The 16,502-nt window shown below is 37.2% G+C and overlaps 2 protein-coding genes and 1 non-coding gene across 3 annotated transcripts in view; 1 reads left to right on the top strand and 2 right to left on the bottom strand.

Moving 5' to 3' along the window:
• Nucleotides 1–34: 34 nt before the first annotated feature.
• LOC112055732 (nuclear pore complex protein Nup85) lies at nt 35–14,192 on the bottom strand. Its single transcript, XM_052884392.1, has 10 exons — nt 14,017–14,192; nt 13,397–13,940; nt 12,403–12,560; nt 8,234–8,356; nt 7,034–7,246; nt 6,407–6,516; nt 5,399–5,613; nt 4,698–4,916; nt 3,883–3,982; nt 35–2,570 (listed from the first exon to the last, which is right to left on the bottom strand). Exons 1-10 carry the CDS (start codon nt 14,053–14,055, stop codon nt 2,369–2,371), a joined length of 1,923 nt encoding a protein of 640 aa, XP_052740352.1. The 5' UTR covers nt 14,056–14,192; the 3' UTR covers nt 35–2,368.
• Trnam-cau (transfer RNA methionine (anticodon CAU)) lies at nt 7,922–7,993 on the bottom strand. The gene has a single exon. It is a non-coding gene; the product is annotated as a tRNA-Met (tRNA).
• A 932-nt stretch (nt 14,193–15,124) lies between the features above and the next one.
• The window catches only part of LOC112051449 (epsin-1), a 40,664-nt gene continuing 39,286 nt past the window's right edge, over nt 15,125–16,502 (top strand). Inside the window, exon 1 of the mRNA XM_052884394.1 lies at nt 15,125–15,549. The gene's annotated coding sequence lies outside the window, so the exon portion shown is untranslated. The remainder of the gene's footprint in view (nt 15,550–16,502) is intronic.

Below are 16,502 nucleotides of genomic sequence, written 5' to 3'. Positions count from 1 at the left end.
AAATAAATTATTTTGAATAAAATAAAACTACGAGTACATAGTAAAGTACAAACAATCACTTTATTTCAACAAGCTTACCATCAAAATGTAAACAGCACTTATAATACAACTTGAAATTACACTTATTAAATAAATGAGTAATAGTAATTAATTATTTTATTTATTATTAGTAGTAGCTACTGTACAAAATTACAAAAAATGCACTGACAAATAGTTTAGAGACATCACTATCCACAGTAGGGCCCAAATCTCTGACTAGACTACTATAACAACCCTAACAAGGTTAAAGTGTCTAGACTTATAAACTACACCACTACGACAGCTATAGTCTCCGACTTCGACAACCAGTCTTAGAATATATTACTGTGATGGCCATAATAGGGTAGGGCTCAAGGCTGACAACATTATCATGGCTTTAGTATAGCTTGAGTCTCCAACTAGACTACTACGATGGCTAAAGTCTCCCGACAAGAATACTACGACATATAATGTTAATAATGATTTATTTAATTTGCTATCCTCCGCGAAAAGCCGACGAACCCATGCGACAACGTCAAAATACTTCCTACGTACGTTTCACCCCGAAACCCGGAGCATCCTCAGGAGATGTTGACTCTACAACGTGCAATAGTAAAGTGACTTCATCACTTTGCAAATGCATTGATAAATCTTGATGAACTTCCGCAAAGTAACGCCTGCTTCTATCCAATAACATAGTATGGCCCAAGTCTCCGACTAGAGTACTAGGATGGCCATAGTAGAGCTAGTCTTTATCAACACTACCAAGATGGATGTAGTCTAACCGAAGTAAGGCCTTAGACAATTTATGGTTGGTCTAAAAACTCAAATTAGTCAAATTCTTCCTATCTGACAGATGCGATACCTTCACGATCATAAAAATTTATTTTCAAATTTAGATGGAAATGACGCGGCATAGGATCTGGCTTACCCTCATATTACAACTTGAACCTTGCTTATAATGTAACTAATAACTAGCAATAGATCAACAATTTTAATACCTAACTAAATTTTAAACAGTTTTGGCGTATTAACATCGATCTCCTAATAAAAAGTGGATGCACAATCAGCGACCAAAAAAGGTCCCCACTCAATGAGTGCAAACACAACTTGGCACTCAATTCAAGTAGTCACATTTGCAAATTCAATCTTAAACTCAATCCTTAAGGTTGAATTTGATCTGAATTTGGGAATTTATTGAATATTGGACTATATTTAAAAGCCTTTAGGTATAATTTTCTTTCCAATAATTTTAAAACTATCAAAGCAAAAATAGCCAGTTTTTAACTGAAATTTTCTACATACACAGTGCGTCCTTTTATTATAAGAGATCAATGCGTTTTTTTTGCAATTAATAACAAAAATAAATTAACAGGACTTTCACTTGATTGACGTGTAACCACTATTTTGTCGGTACGGTAAAGGCTCGGCATAGCATATGCCTCGGCCCATAGTTTCATTTGCGGTGGTTTTATAAACTGCCACTTTCCGAACACACATCTATCTATCTCAATACAAGAATTATAAAAACCGGTTCACTAGTTTCAGAGATCCATAACAAACAATAATTTCCTACTTATTATAATAATAGTTAGTGTAGATAAAAGATTAAATACCTAAAGCTAGTAGTTATGGTCCAATTAGTAATACTAAATATGTAATAGCTATGATGTTGAAAAGCGACCCCACACTGAAAAATGTAGTGTTGGGAGAACCCTCAAAAGAGCAAGGGGTCCTAGCATGCGACCAAGTGACGAGAAATAGATAAAATGTGTGAACCCAGTTCCATGTCTTTGTCTTAACGTAATGAAAGAGATAACAGTATTTTAGATAGCGCCGCTATTGGTTGAAATTTGTCTATTTCTCTTCACGAGGTATGTCGCCGGTCGCATGTTATCATCCATCATCACTACACGAGATGATGGATGGTAACGACATAGAGATGGACCTACAAATTGGCTCGTTGGTGGCCTTATGCGGCTTGCTGATACCTTTCAATACCTTTTTTTTACCTACCCTACCGAAAAATACCTTTTTGTGTAATTGAATTGTTTAAAAATGGGCAAAAACTTCTAGTTTAGTATAAGATATATACCAAATCTAAGCTCGTTTTCTTCAGAAAATGACAGACAATTTTGTTCATGACTATGAGTGTGATACAGGTCTTTCTATAATTGGTCTGAGGTCATGATGGATGATAGATGAGAGTGGCGTGCACAAGGGTTTTAAGTAGGGTATGCTTAAGTAAAAATTGGAAAATTCCTTATCCAATTATATTACATGCTGTGGTCCAACATAGGTTTGTATTGAGTCGTCAGGGATGGATGATGACGAGCAGCGTCCGCTGGCGCTAGTCGTGCTGGACATCGTGCAGCGCGGTGCGCGCCAGGTTGCGCGCCAGCGCCAGGCGCAGCAGCTCGGCCTGGGGGCGCGCGAGGCAAGCGGCGCGCAGCTCCAGGCACAGCATGAGCTCGTACGAGTCCGCCGCCGACAGCACCGGCTCCTCCGTCTCCAGCAGCGGCAGCGCGTCCAGCAGCAGCGTCGCCCAGAAACTGGAAGTTCGTTTCCATTAATGAACCAATATGATAATATCCTACTATCCTATCCTACTAATAGTATAAACGCGAAAGTTTGTATCGATGTTTGGATGTTTGTTACTCTATAACGCCGCTACTACTGAAGCGATTTGGCTGAAATTTGGAATGGAAATAAATTTTACTCTGGATTAACACATAGGCTACTTTTTATCCCAAAATAATTCACGGTTTCTCGAGATTTGCAAAAACTGATGATTTTGATGATATGTATGTATTTTACTCTTTCGCGCCTCAACTACTGAACCGAATTAGCTGAAATTTGGTATTAAGATATATTATAGTCTAGATTAACACATAGACTACTTTTAAACTGGAGAAATCCATGATTCCCGAGGGATTTGTGAAAAACTAAATTCCACGCGGACGAAGTCGCGGGCGTCCGGTAGTGGTAAAAAATATGGTAATTGACTCATTAAATTTAATATAAACAATATCAATTTCGTATAATATATGGATTAAGGGTCCGAAATATATCGATATTAATTAATAAAAGTTAAGGATTTCATTGAAATCTTCATTTAAAAATTATGTATCTGTCGGCGTGAGTGAGTTATTTGATCGGTTGGCTCGTGACAATGAGCCGAGATCTCAGACCAATTATAGAAGGACCTGTATCGCACGCTTAGTCACAAACAAAATTGTCTGTTATTTTCTGAGGAAAACGAGCTTAAATTTGGTATATATCTTATACTAAACTAGAAGTTTTTGTCCGTTTTTTACACCATTTAACTTCACAAAAAGGTGTTTTTACGGAGCTTTTTAACCGACGAACACGATTACAACTATTTAACATCGATTCTGCAGAGACAACTTTTATAATCATTTTTATAACATTAGATCATTGATCATATACTTTGACAGGAAAGTAACACCTAGCGAGGCAGGTCCTATACAATAGTTGGTCTGAGGCCGAGATAGTACGAAAATAGGTGGGGAGTAGTGGGAGACAGAGTGCTAGCGATATTATAAGCAAAGCGACCGCTCGGGCGGTCTACCTAATTCTGTAAGCAATTAGTGAGGTTATGCAAGTGAACCTAGTGCAAATGGCTGTGACAATGACCAATGTCTGGTCAGCGGTTCTGTTTATTTATATTTATACAACTTTTTCAAACGTCAAAAATGTTGTCGTCCATTTTGTGACATCACGATGTTACTTGATGTCACTAAAGGAATAGACGTCAAACTAATTCCTTTATAGTATAAAATAGGAATCGGTCCAGATTTGATGATGATACCTACAGCACAACAAACGTTAACGAGTACTCACTAATCAGGTGCAATGTTTGATGTGATGAGTGAGACGAGTAGTTTAGCCGCCTTCTTGAACTCTCTGCTCTTATATAGTCTATGGAAGTCACAGTATTTGCCTGTAATCAAATGGAAATGGAATAATTTTAATAAGTATTTTTATAAATAGAAAATGGACGAGGCCTATACCCAAGACAATGGGATTCATGCAAACGAAAAAAAAAATCTATTAAAAAAATTGTATTACTAATTTGTATGAAATAAATAAAGACTTTATTATTATTACTTTATTATTATAAATAGAAAAACATCTCAGTCATTTTACTGCAATAGTTGCACATAAAAGTGTAAGAGACAGTGGTAACTTTGCTCAACGTGTCACCACTAGTGTAAGAGACAGTGGTAACTTTGCTCAACGGTTCACCACTGGTGTAAGAGACAGTGGTAACTTTGCTCAACGTGTCACCACTAGTGTAAGAGACAGTGGTAACTTTGCTCAACGTGTCACCACTAGTGTAAGAGACAGTGGTAACTTTGCTCAACGGTTCACCATTAGTGTAAGAGACAGTGGTAACTTTGCTCAACGGTTCACCAATAGTGTAAGAGACAGTGGTAACTTTGGTCAATGGTTCAGCAATAGTGTAAGAGATAGTGGTAAGTTTGCTCAATGGTTCACCAATAGTGTAAGAGACAGTGGTAACTTTGGTCAATGGTTCAGCAATAGTGTAAGAGATAGTGGTAAGTTTGCTCAATGGTTCACCAATAGTGTAAGAGACAGTGGTAACCCGCGGCGCGCCCACACTGCGCGCGCTGCAGCACACACACGACACTCACCCAGCAGCAGCAGCGTGTCGTCGACGAGCAGCGTGGCGCCGGCCGTGAGCAGCAGGTCGGCGGCGGGCAGCGCGCCGCCCGCGCAGTAGGCCCGCAGCGCGCGGTGCGCGGCGCGCGCGCACTGCGCCGCACTGCGCGCGCGCGCGCCCCACGCCAGCGCCGCACCCGCCGCGCCGCGCGACAGCGCGCGCGCGCTCATGCACGAGCACACCGACTGCGCTGCACAGACAGTTCCGGTCATTCCATGCAGCGCTGCTCTCCGCCGCTGCGTTCGACTTACAGTGGAATTCATAGACGATGTAGGGGCACCCCCAGGGGTTCATTCAGCCGCTGAGTGTCGAATTTAACCTTTATTTGTTTAAGAATTTGACATTCAACGGGTGAATGATCCTCCAGGGTTGTCCAATGCCTATGAGTACCACTGTTAGACACAAAGGCTACATTCCACTTGGGAGATCAGCAGCCCTATTATGTATCTCTGTGTATAGTTATAATCATGCAGTCACTGCATCGTTTTTCATCGTATTTTCGGTTTTGCAATCGTGTAACATTGTTTTTTCTGTGTTAGATGATTGTTTAATGAAAAAATTATCGTAATTTTTCATGCGGTATACAAAGTATACGGTTATATGCGGTATAACAAGTAATAAAGTAATTTCAACGGACAACAGTTATTTACGTAATTTCCTTGACCAACTCACCGACTCCAAGCAGGCCGTACTTCTTAGCCTCGGCGACGACGCGCAAGGCTTTGCCCTCCGTGCGTATGGGGATCCTCTCCAGCATGAGCTCGGCGCGGCGCGCGCCGTCGGGCACGCTGGCCAGGTACGACAGCCCCACGGGCCACAGCGACTGGTGCTCCAGCAGCAGCGAGCCGTACTCCAGGACGAGGCTGTCGCGCAGGCGGCTAGTGACGCTGGAACATTATATGACAAATTCAATTTCAAATGAACAACAAATACAGAAAGAAGTTTTTGAAATGTGCTTTTTACCTGACTGCCATGAACGGATTTACGTCTTTATTAGATATCCTTAGATTTGTCTTAATAACCCAAGTGTTCTTAGATAGATGAAATTAAAATCACGACGACTGTGATACCCTATAGACTCGAATGTTTTTTGAATACTACAATATGGGTATCAAATTGAAGAGCTCATCATGTGGAATTTCAAATGATACTTATATCACGACCATGTTAAAATAAATTACAATAGAAAAACTTTATGTATCTGTATTAATATTATAAAGAGGAGAGTGGTATTGTGGGGGGAAATCTCTGAATCTACTAAACAGATTTTGATAAATCTTTTATATGCGTTATTTCATGTATTATTTCTTTTTTATTAATAATAATAATACCAATCAACTATTTTGAACCCAGCATGTAACAGAAAAAAATTACAAATTTATGATAAATCAAAGTTACTTTGCTGCTTTGGTTCACCGGCGAACATTTTGCCCTAGAACAGTGATAAATAAAATTATTTTTCTTCAAAAACATACATAAGCTAACTATTTAACCAGATCCTTATTTATACATCATATTATTATCTCCATATACTTTTATACGGGGTATACCTGAGTTCCCTGAGCCAACATTGTATAGGCCGGTGGGCATTCCCCTTTACTTTTTAATCATAATCCATGTGTATAAATATGCTGCATGTGTGCGGCCAACATCAAGGCAGTAGTGAATGCTCGGACTCACTCGGTCTGGTGCTTGTCCAGGATGTGCAGCTTGCCGCACTGCAGCAGCACGTCGGTGAGGTGCGTCGCGAACCAGCCGTTGTCCGCCATCTGCTGGATCTCGTGGATCACCTGCACACATCGACACTCCAGGTCACTACATTCTGTACGACAACGTACTAGGCACAAATGATGGCAGCTCGTGCACAATGCGATCAACGCAAAAGATACGATTCGTCAGTCGCTTTCGCTGTCACAGAACTAGTGTGTTCAGAAATTTGTTTTGAAACGGTCGTCTTAGGTTAGGTCATCGTTTCCCAACCTGTGGTCCGCGGCCCCTGGGAGTCCGCGAGTATGTGTATGGGGGTCCGCGGTGTCATCTCTGGACCATACATAAATGCTTATGTCTCGTAATCGCTACGCTTACTTATATATTATATAATATTTTTATTTTTAATATTTTTTAATAATAAACAGTTATAAGTACCTATTTTGATCTGTAATAATTAAAATAAATACCTAATCGGATTTGTTTTGCTGTTTATATTATTTAGGGGATCCTTGAAAACTGTCCTTGATTTCCTTGGGGTCCGTGGCTGAAAAAGTTTGGGAACGCTGGGTTAAGTTAGGTGCCCACGTGAGCGCTCACCAGGTACAGGTCCCCCTCCAGCGCGGCGCGCACCATCACGTCGAGGTGGCCGCCGCCGCCGACCGCCAGCCCCGCGCAGGCCGCCGCCGCCGCGCCCAGCTCGCGCCGCCGCGCCCACGGCGTCGTGAACATCACCCACCCGCCCAGCACGTCGAACCACGACGAGTACTTGCCGCGGATGGACTCGAACGCCGAGTAGTCGCCCGTCATTATCTGCAATAACAACTGGGTTAGGCACACATTTACGCAGAGAACATATCTATACTCTATACTAATATTATAAAACTGAAAAGTTTGTTTGTTTGATTGAACGCGCTAATCTCAGGTACTACTGGTACGATTTGAAAAATTTTTTGGGTGTTAGATAGCCCATTTATCGAGGAAGGCTATATATTATCCCTGTATTACTACGGAAACGGGAACCACGCGGCGTCAACTATAGTCTTCAATGTATTCTACAACTTGCGGGAATCAAGAATCTTTCTGGGATGTTAATTTAGCGTATAATCTATCTCCATTTCAAATTTCAGACGAATTAGTTTAGTACGAGTAGTTTTTGCGTGATCGAGTAATAAACATCCTTACTTTTGCGTTTACAATATTTTATGTTTATAATAATTTCGCGTTTATATTTGAAATTCGTGGCACCCCATTGGTTAGTACAGTTACGCAAGCAACCAATAAGCTATCGCCGACAAACAGACACTTAAGCCGCATATAATAAAGTTAACAGCGTAGGAAATGTTGACTCTGCATTCAATACTTGAATAATGTACAAAAACACGAAAAAAACATAAAATCTAACAATTTTCTCATATGCCCCAATTTCATAAGTTTAATATAGTTTATTTACACTTTTTATTTTTAACAAAAAAGGCAAAAAGTTATTAGCAGAGCGTGGTTTCGATCCACGGACCTCTGGGTTATGGGCCCAGCACGCTTCCACTGCGCCACTCTGCTACGGGAGCGGAACGCGAAAATAACCTACTTTACTTATAAGCTATAGGATTACTATGACTCATCAACTTATTTAAAAAATGATAAAAATATACATGCAATAGCCCTTCACATTGTTTCCCCTTGTAAACAATCGGGTCTATTCAATTCTGTTCCTAGGGAAGTACAAAAATTGAGTTTTGGCTAGTTTTTGAGAATGGCCACATGGAATAAAGTTAAGGAGATGATGATGTATATTCTTACCCTCATAATAAGCTCCAGTTGTGGTTGGTGCGCCAGCAGTCGACTGCTGAGTTTAGATCGACATTCTGCCTGCCAGTGCTTCCAGGATATTGTAAATTCGCCAGTTGATATTCCACTATATACCTGTAACAACAATATTATTATAATTAAATAATTCTTACAAATACAGTGTAGATTGTATATAACAACACTAAAGGGACTGTACATTTTATGGCAATATAGAGAGTTGTTTTTAAATGGAAAAAAGAAAAATGTACGAGCAACACTTTTTCATCAATACACAGTGATTTTCTTTTACTAGCCATGTTTACACCTTGAACGTTTGCGAGCATTTAAGAATATAGTTCCTTATTAAGTACATGATTTCGACTTATTAGTCATAGACAACAGCAGTTTACACATACAATTCGAAGTATATAAACAAAAAGAATGAATTTCTTACAAAAGCTTTTCCTTGTAAAAGCTTTTCATTATTCCTACAGTTGATTTTATTATAGGCTACAATAGTAAAGCATTAAAAGAAATACACAGCTGCCCTATTTTCACAAATTTTGGCAACTTAAAAGGTATATTTTATGTTTTTTTTTTTTTATTTTATTTATTTGGGTTAACAAACAGTAAACGATAAGATTACAATTTTAAAAGAAAAAAACTACTGACATTAAAACTAAATCGTTAACCTACACCGTTAACCACAGATTAATTAATATACAAGAAAAGTGAAATATTGAGAGTGAAGTGAAATCAAAATCAAAATCAAAAATCATTTATTTCAAGTAGGCTCAGTTTACAAGCACTTTTGACACGTCAGTTGACTATTTGTAAAGATTCTACCACCGGTTCGGAAGGCAGGTTCTGCTGAGAAGATACCGGCAAGAAACTCAACAGTTGCTCTTTTGAAAAAGTCAGTACACAGTATTATATACAGTATTATAATTTACAATTGATAACAATTACAATTTCTTATAGTTTTATTTCCTGTGTGAAGGTGGAAGCTGATCCAATGGCCTCCAAGCGCCTTTATCTTTAAGGAACTCATCAATGTTGTAGTAACCTCGACTAAGTAAATGTTTTTTAACACATTGCTTAAAGCTATGCATTGGCAAGTCCATCACAGTCTTGGGGATCTTGTTATAGAAGAGTACACCCAAACCTACAAGAGATTTTTTTACTCTTTGGAGACGATATGCAGAAATAACTAACTTATGCCCGTGTCTAGTAAGACGTGGGTTTAAATCTCCTTTTCGTTTGTACAAATTAATATTTTGTCTTACATAGACTATACTGTTATATATATATTGACAGGCTACTGTTAGTATACCTATTTCTTTTAACTTTTGACGAAGGGACTCGCGTGATTTTAATTGATATATTGCTCGAATTGCTCTTTTTTGAAGTACAAATATAGATTGAATATCGGCAGCCTTGCCCCACAATAAAATACCGTAAGACATTACGCTGTGAAAGTACGCAAAATAAACTAGCCTAGCTGTATCAACATCAGTGAACTGTCTTATTTTTCTCACGGCAAATGCCGCTGAGCTGAGTTTACCAGACAGTTTTTCTATATGAGCACCCCACTGAAGTTTACAATCCAAGGTCACTCCCAGGAAAACTGTGGAACTCTCCATTTCCAATGTTTCACCATCGATCATTATAGACTTATCTAATTTTATTACATTTGGCAATGAAAACTCAATACATTTAGTTTTCTTGGCATTTAAAAGTAGATTATTTGCAGTGAACCAATGCGACACATGCGACATGGCACGGTTTACGTCGTCAGAGTTATCTTTATTTCTGTCCGTCTTAAAAATTAAGGATGTGTCATCAGCAAACAGTACAATCTCACATATGCCGCTGACATGGAATGGTAAATCGTTTATGTACACTAAGAATAAAAAAGGACCCAGAATTGAACCCTGTGGGACGCCCATTTTGGTAGTGGCGTTGAAAGATTAAGCTACTTTTACATTAGATTCTTAAATTTTTTGTGACAATTGTTTTTTGAATTTACTTGGACGAGTATCAGAATATAAATCAACGTGGGTATAATTATCATTATAGTTTCGCATTAGCGCATACATTGGCGAACGCTTTCCAGTGTTAGTACGGCATTTACCTATAGCAAACAATGGTTTTTTAATTCGCATTTGTGTAAGACGTGGAACTCTATAATTTAATTTATTATTAATAGGTATGCAGTCATACTTTCCATGACAAATGTCATAGAGGAGCAAAGCCAATAGCTGAGTGCGTCTAGTCTTGAGTGTATGAATATTGTATTTTTCAAGAAGATAATCGTACGAACTATAATTTCTAAAGAATTTGAAGTTTACACGTTTTAAGTATTTCTTTTGTACTGATTCAAGCTCTTGTGATGGAGATGCTTTAGAGTTTGTCGTTAAATCAAGTGATGTTAGATGAAGTTTACCCTGTAAGATATAAGATAATGCTTTGTTTGTCCAAAAAATAACTCCAGTAATAAGGTAATTTAAATGTAAATTTACTTGCTGTGCACATTTCAGTTCAATTTGAAAGATAGGATAGATGTAATTTCAATATAAAGGTGAAGTAGTTATAATACCTAGTTGTAGGTGGTAGAAAGGCGTACAAGAGACTGAAGGTATCATCTATACTAATATTATAAAGAGGTAAAGTTTGTAAGTTTGTCACATTTTTTAAATGGGGTAATCTTCGGAACTACTGGACCGATTTCAAAAATTCTTTCAGCAGTAGAATGCTACATTATCGGGGAGTGCTATAGGCTATATTTTATATTAGTATGATATATATTCGCCGAGTTAACACAGTTTTTGTCATACAGGTCGGACCGAAAATCCTCTTAAGCAGACTTATTCGCATGCGCTGCCTTAACCATTGTGTAAAATTGAAATTAATGTATAGAGGCTTTATGTATCTTTAAAAGTTCTACAAAAAAGTCCGCGACACCTATATCTATCTTCTATATATTAGCAGATATAGTACCTTTTATGTTTTAAAAATTATAAATTTTATATACTTAGGTTTGCGTCAATATTTATGCTACTTAACTTAAATCCTTATCAAAATAAACTATTTAATAATTACAAGGATATTATGGAGATAAGATTTGCCCTTTACAGTATGTTAATTAGTTAAATAGTTTCAGAGATAATACAAAATTTCTAAAAGACGCAGAAATTCCTCTACATGACGCCCCGCGCTTTCAATTACGTAGTTCCCGTTCCTGTGTGAATATGGGAATAAAACATAGCCTATGACACTCGCAAATAACGTAGCTTTCTATTGGTAAAACAATCTTTCAAATCGGTCCAGTAGATCCAAAGATTATAATTTTAGCATATAAGTCTCTATTTCCCTTTGTCATTGCACCACGCTCATAGGGCTGGACCGATTTTGCTAAGGAAGATATAGGGTAGGGAAGGTATGGGGTAGGGAAGGTATAGGGTAGGGTAGGATAGGGTACAGGTAGGGTAGGGTGTATGCCTAGGTTAGGGGTAGGGTAGGGGGAGGGCCTACCCCTATCCTAGGGGTAGGGAAAGGGAAGATTACGGGTAGGGTAGGGTAGGGTACGGGTAGGGTAGGGGTAGGATACAGTTAGGGTACGGGTAGGGTAGGAGTAGGGTAGAGGTAGAAGATCGATACTGAAGCCTATGATAATAATGAATTCAAATGATACTTAAGACGATTTGAGACCATAATACGTAGAAAGATAATAGGATACTTTTTGTCGCGAAAACAAAATCAGAAATGGGTGATGTAGGGGTAGAAAGTATGTACGGAAAGTCCTTAATTTTCCTAGGTACATTTTCAAATGTTAAATGATAAGTGGACTATTTATTAGGTATAAGTTATAAAACTTGCAAAATAGAATGTGAAATAGGGGTTGAAAGTTGACATCGATTTTTACGCGGACGAAGTCGCGGGCGTCCGCTAGTGGGAATATATAAAGGATAAACGTCAGGCCTGTAGCAACAACTGGCTCTCAAATCTCATTTCTCCCCCGGCACTGACAGACCAGCACACTTACAGTCTACTGTGTATTGGTGTGTGGCAGTACTGACGCAAAGCTATCCCCTACGTGTTTTGTTCGGCACTAGACTTGTACGAAGCTGGCTAAAGATGTTTTGTACAGCATTTCAGATATAAAATTGAATTATACTTACACTATAAACTGGCATACTTCGCAGCGAGTTGTCGACCAGCTTAAACTCATTGGTGTCAACTGCAGAGTGCAACTTGAGCAGCGCTCGGGCGACGTCCACCCTGCCCTGCACCACCATGCCCACCACTGTGTCCCAATAGTCTGGGTTATCTTCTGAACCTACATATGAAATCATCTATAATTATAATTATACATATTATAACATAAAAGTATGACCAGTAGGAGCAGAGTATCCGTGAAAAATGTAGCAAAAATGGAAGATTTTATTCTTTTTCAGAACTTCCATTGTGTGGGATGTATAAGCAGTTATAAAAAAATCATATATGATAGTATTATTTCCCTTTAAAAGTTCTAAGACAACTTTCGTTAAGGGGTTACCTTGTGGAGGAAATTGTATCTTGTATTTATAAAAGTATAACTGACAGTTCAAACTAGTGCTGATAGCACCTCCAGTATACTGGTTTCTTTATAGTAATAAGTATATATATGGTTTTAGTAGTTGAGCATACACAGTGGATTTTATAACATTACATTTTTGAATACATTATTTTGAATACATTTTTGTTAAAGGTAGAAAAATGAATATTATTTCCAGCTACTGAAACAATGATAATTTTATACTGTAGATCGGTTACATCACTGCAAAAAGTGAGCCCAAACATGCACAATCTTGCCTTTAATTCCATTATATATTTATGTGTGAATTTCATGAATTAGTAACACATATAACAGTATTTATCATTGCCACTGAACCTAAAAACATTTAATTATGGGGTAGTAAAAGTAGAGGAAGAATTTTGGACAGAAATAAAGTTTTCTAAATACAGGATATTTAAGAATAAAAATCTTTATATCATTAGATCAGTTAGATTAAGCAGTATTGTTAGTTAACATACAACTACTGGATTTCAAGGTTCACCAATAACAATAAGGCTAAATTAATAGTGAATGAATAGTGCCTCTTCAGCTTTTAAAGTTTAAATTTACATACAAACCTCTCTCGCAAGACTCCAGCAGCTGCACAGCAGATTGCTCGTGATGAGGGAAGTGGAAGCGGACCCATTCTAATAAAAACGGTAACACTATGTCTCCAGGTATTATGTCTATATACAAAATTTCACACAAGTGCCATATGCACTCAATGGAGTAGAATATAGTTAAGTATGAGAGCAAATTGTTCCTTGCGACGGCGTCTTCCTCCTTTTCTCCCGCTTCTTGAAGATTTTCTATACACACGCGGATGATAGACCGATATTGCCGTGAAAGCTTCAAATACTCCACTTGGTTCTCTGTATTTTTGGACGTTTCGGTCACTTTTTTTAAAGATAAAAATGTTCCATTCGCCTCGTTGACTAGTTTTCTCAAAATTGGTGTAAATAAAAGTATCTCTTGGTTAAAAACCAATATTTTGTCGGCAGTTTTGTTGTCTGATTCCGAGGTCGTTTTGTTAGGTATTTGCGAACGGGGGTAGATACTAAACTTGTTCCCGCGCCGCCAAGCGCAAGCGACGCGATTTTCGAAACATTTGTCCGGCAGTATCTGAAAATATTACTTCTATTAACAAAAAGGCAAAGGTAACCTCAAACAAAGTTTACAAAGTTATAACTTAACGTACAAACGTTTTAACACGTTTGACCGCCTGTATATCTTCCATGTTTTAAGAATTTATTATGTTACGTAGTTTCCTCTCCACGAAAACTGATTTACAACTCCACAATTATTTAAATTAAATTAGGTATTAACAACTTTTTAACCGCGCTCACATTCGGTTTGGATCAAAGATTACAATGTATTATTGGAAATAGATAGGCTACTCTAACTTTTTTCGGAACGCTTGTGATAGCGCCATCTAGTGACTAGCTACGGTATTTTTAGTGTAGTATCCATTATGTTATAAAAATAATAATGCATATTTTTTGTAAATGTGAGATTTTTGATTATGTAATAGTTGAAGAAACCAATTGAGAAAAACAAAAAAAAAAGACAAAAAGTTTTCCATTGTCCGGGCTCGAACTCAGGATTATTAGATCGTACCTTTGTTATACACCACTAGGCCAAATGTCTATATGGAACATCGTTGAACTTAATGTACGGTTACTGTCTATCTGTAATAATCCCTTTGCTTTAGAAACACAAACAAATTCTTCCTATTGCGCGTCAAAATTAAAAGGATAATAATTCTTTTTTTTTTTGTTTCTTTTCCATACTTACACGGTTTAAATCTCTAAAAACATTATAATACATACACACCATAAGTAATTGAATTTACTATCCTGGAATCTTAAATCTAGAATGTAGATGGCGCTGCTTCATAAAGATTTCACGTTCTTCTAAGTTCCCATGGCATGGTTTGGATTGGATTCGTTTATTATTTGTCAGTTTTACAAATACAACCGTGACAGTGACAGATAACAACGACATATGTTTTTTTTTATTAATATAGCTTTACGGGCTTGGATTCTAGGATCTTAAAATACCATTAAATATACATTTTACAAATCCAAGCTCAATAAATAAATCCAAAAAGATATATCTTTGATGTTCGAGTTTCAAGAATCTCATGAAAATATACATACACTATGCCCAAAGAATATAATGTCAATCTTTATCTTGTCCATGGTGCCCTTTTCCAAATGTCAATTTGAACTTATACTCTGTACTTGTCAAGGTCCAAAACACTAGAATCCAGACCTGAGAAGTCAGACTAAAAAAATGAAATTGTCAAATTTCAAAAAAATAGGTAAAAGGAAGTGAAAGTTAGCGATTTATTTTCATAATTTAAAAATGGTTTAGGTTTAACAAATGTGATATATTTAATTAGTTCTGAATTACTTTTGTTACTTTAATAATACAGTTCTGTTTAAATTCCTGTGAAAAACTTTTACTAATTTTCAAAAGTTCCTTGCAAGTTACTTGACCGGAAATGGAGTTGGAAGACATGTTGATTTGTCATGAATGAGGCGATTTTTTACCAAATCGTCAAAAAGTGTTTTGATAATTTTGTTTGGACCTAATTTCTACAAAAATTAACAGTAAAACGAGTTCCAACGTGTTGTGATACATGATAGTAAAATAATGTGTGATATATGTTTATGTTGATAAGTCTGAAAGAGGGAATTAATTTTTTAAGGACCATTGCTCATTTTTGGTAAGTTTTTAAACATTTAATAGTTTTTTTATCGGCAAAGACATTGCTTCACGCGCTACTTGGTATGCCTTCACCGCGAGAAACGACTTCGATGTGTAACTGTCATAGCAAAAGGTGGTAGACGGCTAAGCAAAAACCTTGTCTGACGTAGCTGTAAACTTGTGAAGGAAATCACATTTAGGCCGTGATTATCTCTTTAGGTGTCTATTTGTTTGCGTATTTGCGTTTCGGATGGGTGTCTGTGACGTCACCTGTGTACGAGGTGAACAATCTTGATGTATACTAGATGATAATGTGATAAAGTTTATCAACAATTTGATAAGTGCTATGATTTAGATAGTCACTCAGTGTTCGTTTGTGACAGTAAAAAGTTTACTTTTCTAGAATTAAACAGTGGTTTAAACACATACATTGAAGTGGTTCATTTTGGAATATCTGTAAGTATATTAAAACTAAGTTGCGTTTAGTTAAAGTTGTGTTAATTGTTATATACTGCACACAGATTACACAGGCTCCCTCTCATAGAGTTCTATTGATGAAAAGTTGAGTTTAAACTGCACAGTTGTGATATCATTTCCTTTATACACTTAAAAGTGGCTGAATGACTGTGTATAATGTAGAAATACATTTATCATAAGTGTAACACCTATCCCTGGGTAGGTGTTACACTTATTTATACTTATACTTGGGTCACATGATTTTACATTTTATGAATGAATTAATTAATTAATCCACACTCTAATGAGTCTAAGTTTAAGTCTTGATAAATGTTGAAACTTGATACTCTACCATACCAGTGATACTTGCCTCAATAAATTTACTTGCATAATATTGATATTTACATAAAATGTTTTTTTTATGAAAGAAAAAGATAAAAGATTACCTATCATACTCATTATTCTGTAATTATGTATAACTTGAAAGTGAGAGTTTTGAACGTACCTATATATCTT

Source organism: Bicyclus anynana, chromosome 11 (assembly GCF_947172395.1).
Source record: "Bicyclus anynana chromosome 11, ilBicAnyn1.1, whole genome shotgun sequence".
NCBI classification, from domain to species: Eukaryota; Metazoa; Arthropoda; class Insecta; order Lepidoptera; family Nymphalidae; genus Bicyclus; species Bicyclus anynana.
Note: the sequence above shows the minus strand (reverse complement) of the source record. Positions and strands in the feature narration are given on the sequence as shown.

Bases quoted from the DNA above. Each gene is read 5' to 3' on its own strand.
- LOC112055732 (XM_052884392.1), bottom strand. From the start codon at position 14,055: ATGGAAGATATACAGGCGGTCAAACGTGTTAAAACGTTT. The intron at 12,561-13,396 runs GTTTGTATGTAA...TTTCATATGTAG, and splicing joins GCTGGAGTCTTGCGAGAGAG to GTTCAGAAGATAACCCAGAC. The intron at 6,517-7,033 runs GTGAGCGCTCAC...CGATGTGTGCAG, and splicing joins TGGAGGGGGACCTGTACCTG to GTGATCCACGAGATCCAGCA.